This window comes from Salvelinus alpinus, chromosome 9 (assembly GCF_045679555.1).
Source record: "Salvelinus alpinus chromosome 9, SLU_Salpinus.1, whole genome shotgun sequence".
Lineage (NCBI taxonomy): Eukaryota > Metazoa > Chordata > Actinopteri > Salmoniformes > Salmonidae > Salvelinus > Salvelinus alpinus.
Window position 1 is genome coordinate 43,091,353 of NC_092094.1, and position 16,118 is coordinate 43,107,470.

At 43.5% G+C, this 16,118-nt stretch overlaps 1 protein-coding gene across 1 annotated transcript in view; it reads right to left on the reverse strand.

Annotated features, from left to right (window-relative positions):
- LOC139530149 (A disintegrin and metalloproteinase with thrombospondin motifs 20-like) overlaps positions 1-16,118 on the reverse strand; it is a 135,114-nt gene that overhangs the window by 81,951 nt on the left and 37,045 nt on the right. Inside the window, exons 9-11 of the mRNA XM_071326289.1 lie at positions 14,713-14,859; positions 9,129-9,270; positions 8,014-8,118 (exon numbers count right to left, since the gene is read on the reverse strand). Of these exons, the coding sequence (XP_071182390.1) occupies positions 8,014-8,118; positions 9,129-9,270; positions 14,713-14,859 (394 nt within the window). The remainder of the gene's footprint in view (positions 1-8,013; positions 8,119-9,128; positions 9,271-14,712; positions 14,860-16,118) is intronic.

The window sequence follows — 16,118 nt, forward strand, 5'->3', positions numbered from 1 at the left end:
CAAGCCTCTGTGAGGCTGCCTGCCCTGCGTGGTGAGAAGAGAGGCAGTGAGGGAGGGAAGGCTGTTCTCTTCAAATTGAGAGCCTGCCTTTGGGCTGACATGCCCTGATTGAACGCGCTGGTTGGCCCCAGAGCTACACACACAGGCAGGGCCCTTTTGAAGAAGACGCGAGGAGGAGGAGGAGAGGAGGATGGTGGCGGTATTTATAGACAACAAGTGATGGGATGCCCTTGTTAACACACGGCCCACTGGGCCAGATGACAGAAGCACCGCCAAGGGTCACATGACCACATTACTCACTCCAGCGCCCAACAAGAGGAGAGGGACTGCCGCGCACAGAGAGCATAGTGAGAGAGGGAGGGAGTGGGAGAGAAAGACAGAGTGTTTGGAGAGACAGAGAGCGGGAGGAGAGAGAGAGAGCATACTAGAGAGCACAACATGAGCTCAGCATAGTGCCCCAGTTCCTTACTGATGTACACAAACGCACATTTTTTTCACGTTCTATTTAGAAGACTTGCAAGCTGGCCTCATTTACTTAGAGGCACTCCACATTATTATGATTTGTTTAATTTAATACGTTTCACCTTGGATGAGATCTAACGGGGAGAAAAAAGTGTTGACAGGCATTCATAAATTCTTCAGGGCTTTTTGGAACACATTCAGGTAAATATTTATGAGACTATGTTTCCTTTCAATGGTTTAAATTACACATCAGGTCGAGCCTAATGTTAGGTTCAGAAATGCCAGTAAAAGAAGCAGCTCTGGTTAATAAGACAATACCTGCTGCATTTCCCCAAACAGCCCTCACAATTTCCCAGACTTAAAACCTCCCTCACCAGGGGCCCTCTCACACCTCAGAGCCAGGGGCCCCAGACCAGGCTCAGGATCCAGCCCGTCCACTAACCCACAGACCCTAAACCCAAACCCCATGAGCCTGAGAAAGAGAGACAGAGAGGTCATAGAGAGGGAGAGTACAAAGAGTGAGAGGGTACAGTATCTATGGAATGAAAGACCAGGAGATGGTAAGGTGAGTAGGATGAGTCTAAGTGAGAGAGAGACAGTGAGACAGAGAGAGACCCATATTTATGCTGATTTATTTTCCCTTTTGTACTTTAACCATTTGCACATCGTTACAACACTGTATATATACAGTTGAAGTCTGAAGTTTACATACACTAAGGTTGGAGTCATTAAAACTAATTTTTCAACCACTCCAGAAATGTCTTGTTAACAAACTATAGTTTTGCAAGTCGGTTAGGACATCTACATTGTGCATGACACAAGTAATTTTTCCAACAATTGTTTACAGACAGATTATTTCACTGTATCACAATTCTAGTGGGTCAGAAGTTTACATACACTAAGTTGACCGTTCCTTTAAACAGCTTGGAAAATTCCAGAAAATGATGACATGGCTTTAGAAGCTTCTGATAGGCCAACTGACATCATTTGAGTCAATTGGAGGTGTACCTGTGGATGTATTTCAAGGCCTACCTTCAAACTCAGTGCCTCTTTGCTTGACATCATGGGAAAATTAAAAGAAATCAGCCAAGACCACAGAAAAACAATCGTAGAGCTCCACAAGTCTGGTTCATCCTTGGGAGCAATTTTCAAATGCCTGAAGGTACCACGTTCATCTGTACAAACAATAGTACGCAAGTATAAACGCCATGGGACCACGCAGCCGTCATACCGCTCAGGAAGGAGACGCATTCTGTCTCCTAGAGATGAACGTACTTTGGTGAGAAAAGTGCAAATCAATCCCAGAACAACAGCAAAGGACCTTGTGAAGATGCTGGAGGAAACAGGTACAAAAGTATCTATATCCACAGTAAAACTAGGCCTATATCGACATAACCTGAAAGGCCGCCCAGCAAGGAAGAAGCCACTGCTCCAAAACCGCCATAAAAAAAGCCAGACTATGGTTTGCAACTGCACATGGGGACACAGATCGTACTTTTTGGAGAAATTATGAAACAAAAATAGAACTGTTTGGCCATAATGACAATCGTTATGTTTGGAGGAAAAAGGGAGAGGCTTGCAAGCCAATGAACACCATCCCAACCGTGAAGCACAGGGGTGGCAGCATCATGTTGTGGGGGTGCTTTGCTGCAGGAGGGACTGGTGCACTTCACAAAATAGATGGCATCATGAGGTAGGAAAATTATGTGGATATATTGAAGCAACATCTCAAGACATCAGTCAGGAAGTTAAAGCTTGGTCGCAAATGGGTCTTCCAAATGGACAATGACCCCCAGCATACTTCCAAAGTTGTGGCAACATGGCTTAAGGACAACAAAGTCAAGGTTTTGGAGTGGCCATCACAAAGCCCTGACCTCAATCCCATAGAAAATTTGTAGGCAGAACTGAAAAAGCTTGTGCGAGCAAGGAGGCCTACAAACCTGACTCATTTACACCAGTTCTGTCAGAAGGAATGGGCCAAAATTCACCCAACTTATTGTGGGAAGCTTGTGGAAGGCTACCCGAAACGTTTGACCCAAGATAAACAATTTGAAAGCAATGCTACCAAATACTAATTGAGTGTATGTAAACTTCTGACCCACTGGGAATGTAATGAAAGAAGTAAAAGTTGAAATAAATCATTCTCTCTACTATTATTCTGACATTTCACATTCTTAAAATAAAGTGGTGATCCTAACTGACCTAAGACAGGGAACTTTTACTCTGATTAAATGTCAGGAATTGTGAAAACCTGAGTTTAAATGTATTTGGCTAAGGTGTATGTAAACTTCCGACTTCAACTGTACATAATATGACATTTGTAATGTCTTTATTATTTTGGAACTTCTGTGTAATGTTTACTGTTAATTTTGATTGTTTATTTCACTTTTGTATATTATTTACTTCACTTGCTTTGGCAATGTTAACATATGTTTCCCATGCCAATAAATTGAATTGAATTGAATTGAGAGCGAGAGAGAGAGAGAGCGACTGAGAGAGAGCGACTGAGAGAGAGAGACAGAGTAAGAGAGTGATAGAGAGAGAGTGACCTGTTACCACAAGAAAAGTCAGTGAAAAACAAACGCCATTGTAAATACAACCCATATTTCTGTTTATTTATTTTCCCTTTTGTACTTTAAATATTTGCACTTCGTTACAACACCGTATATAGACATAATATGACATTTGAAATGTCTTTATTCTTTTGGAACGTCTGTGAGTGTAATGTTTACTGATCATTTTTATTGTTTATTTCACTTTTGTTTATTATCTACTTCACTTGCTTTGGCAATGTTAACATATGTTTCTCATGTCAATAAAGCCCTTGAATTGAAATGACTTGAATTGATAGAGGGAGTGAGAGTGTGAGAGAGAGAGAGAGAGAGAGAGAGACAGAGAGGGTGAGAGAAAGACAAAGAGAGAGAGAGAGAGAAAGACAGGGAGAGAGATAGAGAGAGAGAGAGAAACAGGGAGAGAGAGAGAGAGAGGGTGAGAGAGAGAGAGAGACAAAGAGAGAGAGACAGAGAGAGAGAGATAGAGGGAGTGAGAGAGAGAGACAGAGACAGACAGAGGGAGTGAGAGAGAGAGACAGAGAGAGACAGAGACAGAGACAGAGACAGAGACAGAGACAGAGACAGAGAGAGAGAGAGAGAGAGAGAGAGAGCCTCAAAACCATCTAAATATGATACAGAAACATACCCACCACTCACATGCACATAGAACAATGCAGAGTGACACTCTCCACATAAAAGGCTCCAGTAGAAGCAGGTGAGTGCTGGAATGGGATGCCCCTCTCTTTCAACTTCCCCCACTTCAAAGCACCCCCATTTGGAGATGACACCAAGCCCTCAGCATCATACAAAAGGTGGTGGCACCAGAGAGATGAAAAATGGCAGAAAAAAACCCTCTGTGTTCTTCTTTTAAGCATTTAAAGTGAATGAAGCGAAAATACTGTACTTGAGTATGTCCCAAAGACAGACCTGTTATGCAGTAGGATACTATTGTGGATACTCTGGGAACAAGCCAGAATTTCTCAATCAATCAATCGGATTTAAAAATGCCATTTTACATCAGGAGTTCTCACAAAGTGCTATACAGATACCCAGTCAAAATCCTCGAAGAGGAAGCACTGCAGTTGCAGAAAACTCCCTAGAAAGGCAAGAACCTAGGAAGAGACCTAGAGAGGAACCAGGCTCTGAAGGGTGGCCAGTCATCTTCTGGCTGTGATTATAAGAGTACATGGCCATTAAGGCCAGATCGTTCTTCAATTTATATTAGATAGATTAAACAGGATTTATGGCAATTGACTCCTGGGATAAGTCATGTTCCATAGTATGTTATGTTCTAAACACATACAGTGGGGAGAACAAGTATTTGAAACACTGCCGATTTTGCAGGTTTTCCTACTTACAAAGCATGTAGAGGTCTGTAATTTTTATCATAGGTACACTTCAACTGTGAGAGACAGAATCTAAAACCAAAATCCAGAAAATCACATTGTATGATTTTTAAGTAAATAATTTGCATTTTATTGCATGACATAAGTATTTGATACATCAGAAAAGCAGAACTTAATATTTGGCTAGGCCACTCCAGGACCTTGAGATGTTGTAGTTCTTGCCCTAGGTTTGCACACACTGCGGTCAGTTGGCATGTTGGCCCACTCCTCCATACAGACCTATCTCCAGATGCTCTTACTAAGGTTTCGGAGGCTGTCTCTGGCCAAGATCTCGCGACTTACATGGCTCCCATCCAACGATCTTCTCATTGCGGTTCAGGTCTGGCGACTGGCTAGGCCACTTCGCAGAACCTTGAGATGCATTCCCAAAGAATGACTCCGTAGTTCCACCTCCATGCTTCACGGTTGGGATGGTGTTCTTGGGGTTGTACTCATCCTTCTTCTTCCTCCAAATACGGCGAGTGGAGTTTAGACCAAAAAGCTCTATTTTTGTCTCATCAGACCACATGACCTTCTCCCATTCCTCCTCTGGATCATCCAGATGGTCATTGGCAAACTTCAGACGGGCCTGGACATGCGCTGGCTTGAGCAGGGGGACCTTGCGTGCGCTGCAGGATTTTAATCCATGACGGCGTAGTGTGTTACTAATGGTTTTCTTTGAGACTGTGGTCCCAGCTCTCTTCAGGTCATTGACCAGGTCCAGCCGTGTAGTTCTGGGCTGATCCCTCACCTTCCTCATGATCATTGATGCCCCACGAGGTGAGATCTTGCATGGAGCCCCAGACCGAGGGTGAATGACCGTCATCTTGAATTTCTTCCATTTTCTAATAATTGCGCCAACAGTTGTTGCCTTCTCACCAAGCTGCTTGCCTATTGTCCTGTAGCCCATCCCAGCCTTGTGCAGGTCTACAGTTTATCCCTGATGTCCTTACACAGCTCTCTGGTCTTGGCCATTGTGGAGAGGTTGGAGTCTGTTTGATTGAGTGTCTGGACAGGTGTCTTTTATACAGGTAACGAGTTCAAACAGGTGCAGTTAATACAGGTAATGAGTGGAGAACAGGAGGGCTTCTTAAAGAAAAACTAACAGGTCTGTGAGAGTCTGAATTCTTATTGGTTGGTAGGTTATCAAATACTTATGTCATGCAATAAAATGCTAATTAATTACTTAAAAATCATACAATGTGATTTTCTGGATTTTTTCTGTAAAATTTACAGACCTCTACATGCTTTGTAAGTAGGAAAACCTGCAAAATCGGCAGTGTATCAAATACTTGTTCTCCCCACTGTAGGTATTAAGGTTATAAAACAGAAGATAAAGGATATATATATATATATATACAGGTCGTCATGGCAATCAATCAGGTGTGATCAAAATAACGCAGAGTCTTCTCATGACGGATTCCCACAATCCAACACAGTTAATGACACACATAGGTATTTAGAGTTGATATCCCACGACATTATACTGCAGCTGTTTTGGTTGGATTAAGATGTTAGCCATCCCAAGTTAATTTATCTTCATTTAAGTGTAGTAATCCAAGCCTTAACAGGATGGTACAGGGGGAAAAATACAGAGAGATTGTGGAACATACTGCTTACATGGGAACACACTCAATATATTTTACATAGAGTGCTAGTTCTTGTTTTTTCTTACCAAGATAAAGTATCTAACGTCACTGGCGGATCATTTTGCTTATTTTAACAAAAAAATGGCTCAATACAAGTAATTTATCTTATTTCAAGATATTTTTCAAGATACTTTAACTTAAGGTAAAAAATCTTGAGACATTTCTTGAAATAAGATGAATTACTTGATTAATTAATTTTGCTTATTTTAACCCCCAAAAGGTTTAACACAAGTCATTTATCTTATTTCAAGAAATTTCTCAAGATTTTTTACCTGAATTTACCTTATTTTTTACCAATATTTTTTTTGTGGTATTTTTCTATATTTACCTTAATTTATCTTATTTTTTTACCAATATATTTTTCAAGATATTGAAAAAGATAAAATATCTTGAAATTAAATAAATTGCTTGTATTTAGCCTTTTTTTAGGCTAAAATAGATAAAGTAGATAAAGGGCCTCATTGCCAAAATCCCAAAGTATCCATTTAAGTAAATTTATGTAAGATATTTACGCTTGCTTAGATTTCACTTTTTACAGTGGGGGGGAAAGAGTTAACTAGAAGATAAGGTCCTCTCCTTCTCACCCACCACCACCACATACAATCACCCCTAGCCCACCTCTCCCTCCTTTCCCTCCTCCTCTTTCCTCTCCTCCTTTTTGGAATCATTGATGTGAGGTCTATTGTGTGAGCTGAGCTGAGCAGAACAGAGCTGAGCAGAGTGGAGGGAGTGTAGAGCTGCATGGCCTCAGCCTTGGGCTCTGTTATGGCCTGTCCACTGACCCACTTACCTGCCTTTTAAAGAGGTTTTAGGGTCACGGGTTCACAACTTGGTGACTCAACTGTGAACGGCGGGCGGGCGGCATCTCCTTTCAAAGTGCCCGAGCCTTCACCTCTACTGCTCCCCTCCCTTTCTCTTCCTCTATCTCCCTCTCTCCCCATGTCCCCTCTTTTCACTCTTTGACCAAACACCATCTCACCCTTCTCTCTTCTCCGCAGCCCCATATCATCCCCCCATTCCTCCAGCCCCATATCATCCACCCATTCCTCCGGCCCCATATCATCCCCCCATTCCTCCAGCCCCATATCATCCCCCCATTCCTCCAGCCCCATATCATCCCCCCATTCCTCCAGCCCCATATCATCCCCCCATTCCTCTAGCCCCATATCATCCCCCCATTCCTCCAGCCCCATATCATCCCCCCATTCCTCTAGCCCCATATCATCCCCCCATTCCTCCAGCCCCATATCATCCCCCCACTCCTCCAGCAGGTTGACGTTTATTGTCATGAGTCTTGTCCTGGAAGCAGAACTGGGCGATTTCCCCTTAGAAAGGCCAGCTGCAAAGTCCAAATTGTCTATATTGTAAAAATTCATAAAAACATTTTTTTCTTCTTAATTTAAGGTTAGGATTAGGGTTAGCAGTGTGGTTAAGGTTAGGGTTAAGGTTATGTTTAAAATGTGATTTTATGACTTTGTGGCTGTGCTAGCTAGGGAACACTTTACAGAGCAGTCTCCAGGACAAGATTTATGATGAAAAACGCTAACCTGCTTCCTTCAGTCCATCTAACCCCTCTCTACCCCCCCTCTCCCCAACGATTTCACCTCTCCTTCTCCCCCAGCCCTGTCTTACTCTTCTTTCCCTGAGCACCTTCCTCAGTACCTTTCACTATGTACCCACCACCACCCCTGCCACAGTGCTAATTAGCATAGTATCCCAAGGCGGTGAGAACATGAGGTTTAATGAATGTAGGGGCCTCAGAGCATGGTTAAGGCTAATGTTCAAGCTTTAGGTTACTCGCTTGAATGTTTTGTTTGAAATATGCTCTTTGATAACAGAAATGCAAAACATGAACAGTGGTATTACAGTAATACTGCAGTAGATAATACACTGTGTTTGTCATCCTACCCTCCATTTAAACTTCATTACTCGATCCAACGCAAGAAATACAACATTCTGTCCTACCATTCCATGTCCACAGTCTGTCCCATCAGCCAAGGGCATGTGCTGAGTCCGACACCCTTTATGGTCCCCCTCAGCACTCGTACACCAAAGCCTCTTGCATTGTTTCTACGTGGAGCGAGAGAGAGAGAGAGAGAAAGAGAGAAAGAGAGAGAGAGAGAGAGAGAGAGAGAGAGAGAGAGAAAGAAAGAAAGAAAGAAAGAAAGAAAGAAAGAAAGAAAGAAAGAAAGAAAGAAAGAAAGAAAGAAAGAAAGAAAGGGGGACAAAAATACATGCGGGAGAGAGAGACATGCGGGAGAAAGGGTGAAGAGAGAGACACGTTGGAGAGAGAACGGGAGAGACAGAGTGAGGAAGGAAGAATCAAACAATGTTACAAAATCCCACTGCCCACTGCATGAGAATCATTCAATTGTTTTACACTAAACTATAAATCCCTAATATTGACAGTCAGACAGGAGACAGGAGACCTGTACTGTACCAGTGAGATGTGTAACAGACTTTATGGACAGTTCAGCCACTAGGAACCAAACTACACGGTCACTTTTACAGCCACCTGGGCAGCTGTTACTGTCACTATAGATTAGCTACCCATGACTCCAGAAGTCTCCAACCAGACAAGAGCGGGCCGAGCCCACAGGGTAAGTGACCGGCAAGAGAACCATTTCTTCATTCCCGCCTTAAAGGATGTTCAACATGAGAACGTGTGCTGCTCTGAAGGAAATCAACCTGCCTCCCAGCAGTCTGTTAAACCTGAACAAAGCCAATTGTCTCATGAAACCACCAAAGCTGTCCGTCATACAGACAGCTCATGAAAAACACTGACTGGGCCCTACAGTGTTGTCTATGTAACGTTATGACTTCATCATCTCAGCACCTTATCACAGACAAGACACATTAGAACCTTAGAAGCATATAACATCCTTCTCCAAGGGCGTTTGTTTGAGGCCCTTTTTCTGTAGATAATAGAGGGACTAAGGGCACATCCCAAATGGCACCCTATTCCCTATATAATGCACTACTTTTGACCAAAGCCCTATGGAATTGCCTACACCCATAGGGAATTGGGTGCCGCCCTGAGAGACACTTGGTTGAGAGGAACAGAATGCAACCCGGCTCACCATGTAAGGGCAGACCATGGAGCCGGGGCCAAACATGAGCTCACACTGCCGGTTGGCGTTGTAAATCTGACCAGGGAGGTGGTTGGGCAGCTCGTACGTTCTGCTCACTGGCTCGTCCAATAGGCACTCTCCATACCCTGTGCTGAAAGGTGGAAGGTAACACGCACACATTCACAAACAGGAAATAAACATGTGTAAAAGGTGTATTAAGGTGATCCGAGTGTTCCTGCTCTGCTTCCTGCATCCTCACACCAAGAGCTTCCTGTCAAGAGGCGTACAATAGTCGTATGAGAAAAAGTAGGCGATGTGTCATTTCTTTGACATTTAGAATTGGAAGTCAAACATCTCCAGGAGTGATGATATTCAGATGTACACTGCACCTTGTCCCATGTGGGTGGTCTGCTCTGGTGTGTGGTGTTACCTAACAGTGAAACTGACACCACTTCCCCTCAGTGACCTGATATATTAGCTAATGCCGTCACCATGAAACCGGAGGCAGGCACCATCACACAGAGGGAATAAAGCTGCATTTCCATACAGACACAAAGCTGTCCCAACCACATGTTTATTTAACAGACATTTCTCTGTGCAAAAAACCCCCCCCAGAGGATTTGAAGTACATTCATTGAGTTAGCATAAATCAGGCTAGTTCACCAGAACTATTATAATGATAGATTGTGTGTCAGCCACACCCTACCCCTACAGCAACACAAAAAGACAACAGAGCACAGCTGGATAAAATGTACTGCATGCAGGGCTATTTACCCAAAACACTGAATGAAGCACTAAGCGTTAGACAATGTTAAAAGCATGGTCACAAAACCTAGTCAAACAGCCATTCACCAAATGTAAACCCTTCCTCAAAAGATCTTTCCTCTGTATTTATTTTGCGACACAAAACAAAAAAGAAACTGGGGATGAAACAGTGTAGCCTATAATGTGTGTAATTACATGACATGTCGACACTTCTCTTACAATTTGTACCCTGTGTTGAGCTCAGGCACCTGTTAGATACAGACTACAGTGTGTGTGTGTGTGTGTGTGTGTGTGTGTGTGTGTGTGTGTGTGTGTGTGTGTGTGTGTGTGTGTGTGTGTGTGTGTGTGTGTGTGTGTGTGTGTGTGTGTGTGTGTGTGTGTGTGTGTGTGTTTGTGTGTGTGTACACTACAGTACACCACCAGCTGATATGAGGAGGACCGTAATTACCTGGGCTTATCTTGTGATACTGTTTCGGTTTTCCCTCATTTCCACACACACTGTAAGAAACCATTGGTTTTGTAGCCAGAAAAGACTATAAGTGCTTGGTGGAATGAGTTTGCCTAACAATGAGCAAGGGAAGAGACAAATGATGAAAGCTATGACGGGGTCAGTCAGTCCGTCAGGGCCATGAGAAGCAGAGAGAGAGAGACGCCACATATTAAAGCTATAAGGTCAGTGGTCTGTCTATCTGTCTTCTGAGTCCAGAAGAATGAGAAGAGATGATGCCTCATACTCAAGCTTCTTTCACCAGGTTGTCATTGTCTAATCAGAACTCCAGAAACCATATGGGCCTGTGATTAAAAACTGGACGGATAGGAGGGAAAAAAGCAGCAATTTTTCGATTAGGCACGCTGTTTTTTAAGGGACTGAGCAGAGCCCGAGACAGGTGATACGACTCCCTTCTGGCAACGACAGCGGTTCTACACGTGGCAGCCGTTGGGAGGCTTTTTAAAAGTGAGTTCATTTAGAAAATGACCGATAGGTATCTCTCAGAGTTCGTCATAAGAAGCTGCTCTCTAATGAGTTCCATAAAGGCAGACTGTTCCCTGTGCGCTGTTAGCCGCTACGAGGCTGCTCATATGTCAGATGTATGATTGACGCATTGTATGAATGACACAGCACATCCCTGTTGCACAGTTGGATTAAACTCAATGCAAACAGTACTGGAGTGATTCCCCTTTTCATAGGGAGATATACAGTCAGGTCCAAAATGACACCCTTGATAAAGATGAGCAAAAAAGACTGTATAAAATAAATAATACAAATATTGAGCCATTTTGAATTCTAAAAATAAATGGGAGATATATTATTTTATACAAATACCATTATTCAGAGAGAGAGAGATTTTGTTTAACAACTAATATCTTTTTTTCTCAAAAAGATAGGTGTCAAAATTATTGGCACCCCTGAAGATACTTATAAAATAAAACGAAATAAAATATGCATTTATATTCAACTTTTTTAAAGTTAATCTCAGTTTAAGGATCTGTATTTTGGCCTTACATGGTTTACTGTTTCACTGGGGTATTAAAATGTGGTAACGCATGACAAATCTGAAAAGAGACAAATGGTTGTTGACCTCCATAAATCAGACAATGGGTACAAAATAATACCTTAAAAAACAAATATACCACTTACCACTATTAGGTAAACAATTAAGAAGTTCAAAACAACCGAAACAGTGGCAAACTTGCCTGGTATTGGACGCAAGTATATCTTGTCAAATCAAATCAAAAATAACATTTTATTTGTCACATGCGCCGAATACAACGGGTGAAATGCTTGCATACAGTTCCTTCCCAACAACGCAGAGTTTAAAAAAATATATAAAAAGAAAAATAGTAACACAAGGAATAAAATACACAAGAATGGAGCTCCAGCATATACAGGAAGTACCAGTACCAGATCAATGTTCAGGGCTACAAGGTATTTGAGGTAGATATGTACATGAAGGCGGGGTAAAGTGACTAGGCATCAGGATAGATAATAATAGGAGTCAAATAAAGAACAGAGTAGCAGCAGCCAATGATGAGTGTAAAAGTGTGTGTGTATGTGTGTGTCTGTGTGTTTGTGTTGTGTCGGTATCCTGGATGGCAGGGAGCTCGGCCCCCATGCACAGTGAGGAAGATGGATCAGGAGGCAAAGAAAAGACCAAGGGCCAAAGTTGGAGTATTACAGAACTTTGTCGCATCTTTGGGTCACCAAGTCTCCAAACCTCTAAGCCAATAGCCTCTTTGGAAGAGTTGACAGAGAAAAGCCAGTATTGAGACCACAGGAGGCTGCTTAGGGGAGAACGGCTCATAATAATGGCTGTAACAGAGCAAATGGAGTGGCATCAAACACCTGTATTTGATACCATTCCACTCCTTCTGCTCCAATCATTACCACGAGCCCGTTCTCCCCAATTAAGGTGCCACCAGCCTTCTATAGTTGAGAGCCACCAACAGATGTAAATACCTGAGTTTGCTAAACTGCATTGGCACTGTGATTGGAACCAGGGCTATGGACAGATGACTGACCACAAAATCAACAATTTGCAATGGCTGTCTCAGTCTCCGGGCTTGAACCCCATTTAAACCTGTAGATTGAATTGAAGACAACAGTCCATAAGCATAGACCTAATGATATCAAGGATCTGGAAAGATTATGTATCGAGGAATGGTCTAAGATCCCCCCCCCCTAAAAGGCTCAGTGCCGTTATTGTAGCAAGGGAAGGGTGTCGGAGAATTGAAAACGGGGGTGCCAATCATTTTAACAAGGATCTTTTTGAGAATTTGGTTTATAACCTGTTAAACAAAATCTATTTCTTTCAGCAATTTTATTAATAATCTTTTGTTTTGTATACAGCATCGCTCAGTATTTGTATCGTTTATTTTATAAAGTATTTTTTGCTCATCTTTATCAAGGGTGCCAATAATTTTGGACCTGACAGTACAACAGTCATTGCCATTGTAACACTGAAATAACTGGAAAAGAAAGAGTCATCAAAAGATCATTTTCACAGAAGACGCATTTTGAATTAATTGAGGATTTTGGTACCAAAACGTGAGAAATCTTTTTAACTGTTTTGGGTAGCGACTAGCGAGACATCTGATGTTGGTGTGTGGTTAGGATAATTCACAACGTGTGCGCCTGGCATTGGAATGGAAAATGATAGCCTTGGCCTGTATTAATGATTATGTGGTCTCCACACAGGTGTACACATCAATTAGTGGGTGGCAACACAGAGAGATTTGAATTTTATCTTTATATAGGTTTAGTGGCTTATACCAGCTGGCGGGCTGCCAGGAGCGGAATGAATAGTGTCTTTATATCACGGTCTACACAAAATAACAACAAGAACACCAAAGACACTTTCCACTCAGCTCTCAGAGTTCACATTATTACACATACACAAAAATAAGAACGAGGGGGGTTGGCTCCTGAAGAGGGGTTGAGAGGTAGTGTGTCCCTCCATCTTTAAGTTGACATGAGAGTGTTTTGCATTAGAGAGCTCTCAGAGAAGAATAAGTAGTCAAAACAGTGATGTACTTGACCAGACCAGCATATTGGACAGCGGAGGTACCGTTTAGATCATTGTTGAAGCCACGCAGACTTCAAAAGCAGTGGGCCTCGCTCTCAGGGGCCTTTCCCAGCACCGAGGCTCCTCCACACTGAACCCTGCACTCCTCTTCACAGCCACACAGAACTGTTTAGAAATATGGCCACTGTTAAACAAATCAGCTCGTCTCTTCATGCAGCAGAGAAAGTTTCGCTGACTCATTGACATTTATCTCTCGCTCACACAGCGAGTGCTTGAACACTCAGCCTGCTTAACACCGCTGACATTTAGACAAAAATATTCTGCAGTAAAAAATGAAAAGGAGTTTTCTTTTTCTTGCTTTTAGAATTGTTCAAGTCAAACACTCAAAGCTGGGTGAATGGATTCATCCGCTGGTAGGAAACTATGCAGCACAGTTGCGGGGCGCGTCGGGCACATAACCTTACAGCCTCGACAGGAGGCGTTCGCATGGGAGCGACCGCTCGCTTCCCAAGATGCAACTCGTCAACAAGGCAGCCTTTTGTGAAGCCTCACAATCAACAAAGCGGGAGGAGAGATCAAAGGGTCACGTCCAGGGAAAATCTAATTATAACTGACATTTCCCATCTTAAAGGGAAGCCCTTCAGAAGAGGTTGGTGGCCACCGCTTGGCTTTGGAGCCCGCTGAATGAGCCGTTGCCCCGCGTTACCGTTTTCGCGGGGAAAGCACGCCAGCGACTAAATGACTGTTTGTCCAGCATCTCAAGAGCTGGTTCTGCCTGAGTGCAGAGACAGAGGAGGAGCAGGGGGAGGATCAATCGCTCAGGTCACCCCAGGAAGACTCCAGCTTCAAACAGGAAATGCGGTCTCACACCAAGCAATAACACAGTTTACGCTGCTCTACATTCTCCCTCTCTGAGAAGGTAGCAGAGGTTGCTTACCAGATTATGTCACAAGAATACAAACACTTTTTGTTTGTGTATTTTTTTTGTCTTGCATTTCCAATGAAAAGGGAAGATATTAGAACGTTTTATTACAGTGGCTAATGTATCTCTAAAAGTCATAGGGCCCGATTCAGACTTGAGTAGACTTAACACAGAAGTAAGTAAATAAAACATGGACTCAAGTAAACTTTTTTTTGACTATATTAAGTCAACTTATCTCAAGTCTGAATGGGGCCCATAATGAACAGTATATCTGTGAAAAGGATCTGTATATCTGTGAAAATGTGTACATTATGAGAATGATGGCATCCTGAACATCGTGTTTCATAATTGCAGAAAAAGGGACGGGGCGGGAGGTACCTACTCCAGAAACTCTGTGATGTACTTGCGACTGCATTTGGACCAGGACCAGGGGCTGGTGTCGTAGTTGAGGGTGGGCGCCATGACGTGATACTGGTGCTTCATGCCTGCCTCCCTGCATTTGGGGTTGTCATCGTGGGGCATGTTGAACCTGCCCAGGGGGGGAATACAGACAGAGAGAGATTAGGGAAAAGGGGGGATGGCTGCAAAATGGATCAGCCCTAACCAGGGGGATGAGTGTCAGAAGGTTTATAATCAGCCATTTTTAACAACGGATGACCTCAAACCTTTTGTGGACTTTTTCAGGCCTGCCACATACCACACACACTCACCACACACCCACAGAGAGAGAGAGCACACGTGCATACGTGCGCTCACACACACACTTCCCGACCAAATCATATGGCTTCTCCTACCTGTTTTCAAATGCCTCAGTAAAACTCCACCCGCCAGAAGGACATGTTTTAATGCTTTCCTGATCTGTATATCTGACCAGCATAATTCCCTCACTGCACTGCCCACATACAGAACACACCACATCATCTCCCGCTCATCTCCCCGAGATCAGGGGTCAGCTTCTCAAGGGGTTTAAGGCTGAGGGAGATGGGAGGCCATCCCATGGACTTCAGGTTCTGAACACTCAAATAACATCAGCCTCAATCACGACCACTGACTATGATATATAGAACTAGAGACACACACTCACCACCAACCAAGCAATGGTCTTCATTGAACTATCTTCCGGAACTAAGATGTAGAGTTGAAGGCCTATGAAGCGTTGCATCTCAGATTGAATTCATTCTAGCCAGCTGAATAGTGAAGAGTCTAATAAAGTGGCTCATCTTTTTTGATGTCCAGAATAGTGCTGCTGGGCTGTGCTGTGTTGATCTGAGCGGATGTCCTGACCTACTCAACTGGCTGTGTGTGCTGTGTTAGTGGAAGGATGAGGTCGGCCTTAATCTGCACACACACACACGCACACACACACACACACCACACACACACACACACACACAGCTGCGTGGTGTTTACTGCAGGATGTGATCCTACTATATGGCTGGGCTCTCGGCTGGGGCTTTGGTCTGACTGCCACACAAAGAAGGCAGGCCTGGCCCAGGTTCTGACCCTGGCATGGGGCCCACCCTACAGGGGCCGGCGGGGGTGGAAGGGGGTTGTGGGGGCCCGGCCGCTCAGGGCCTAATTGAGTGCTCTGAGCTGCAGCCTGCCCCTGGCCTGTAATGAGGTCCTCACACACCGGGAGAGCCACTGGTTGTTACTGGGAAGCGCATGCATGAGGGCATTGGCTGGAATATCAGAACGGACTTCATCTATTACGTTGATGAAGTTGTAAATTACGGTAGAGTGGGAGCTACTGTAGCTCTCTGTATGTCTGAGAGAGACATAGGCGGT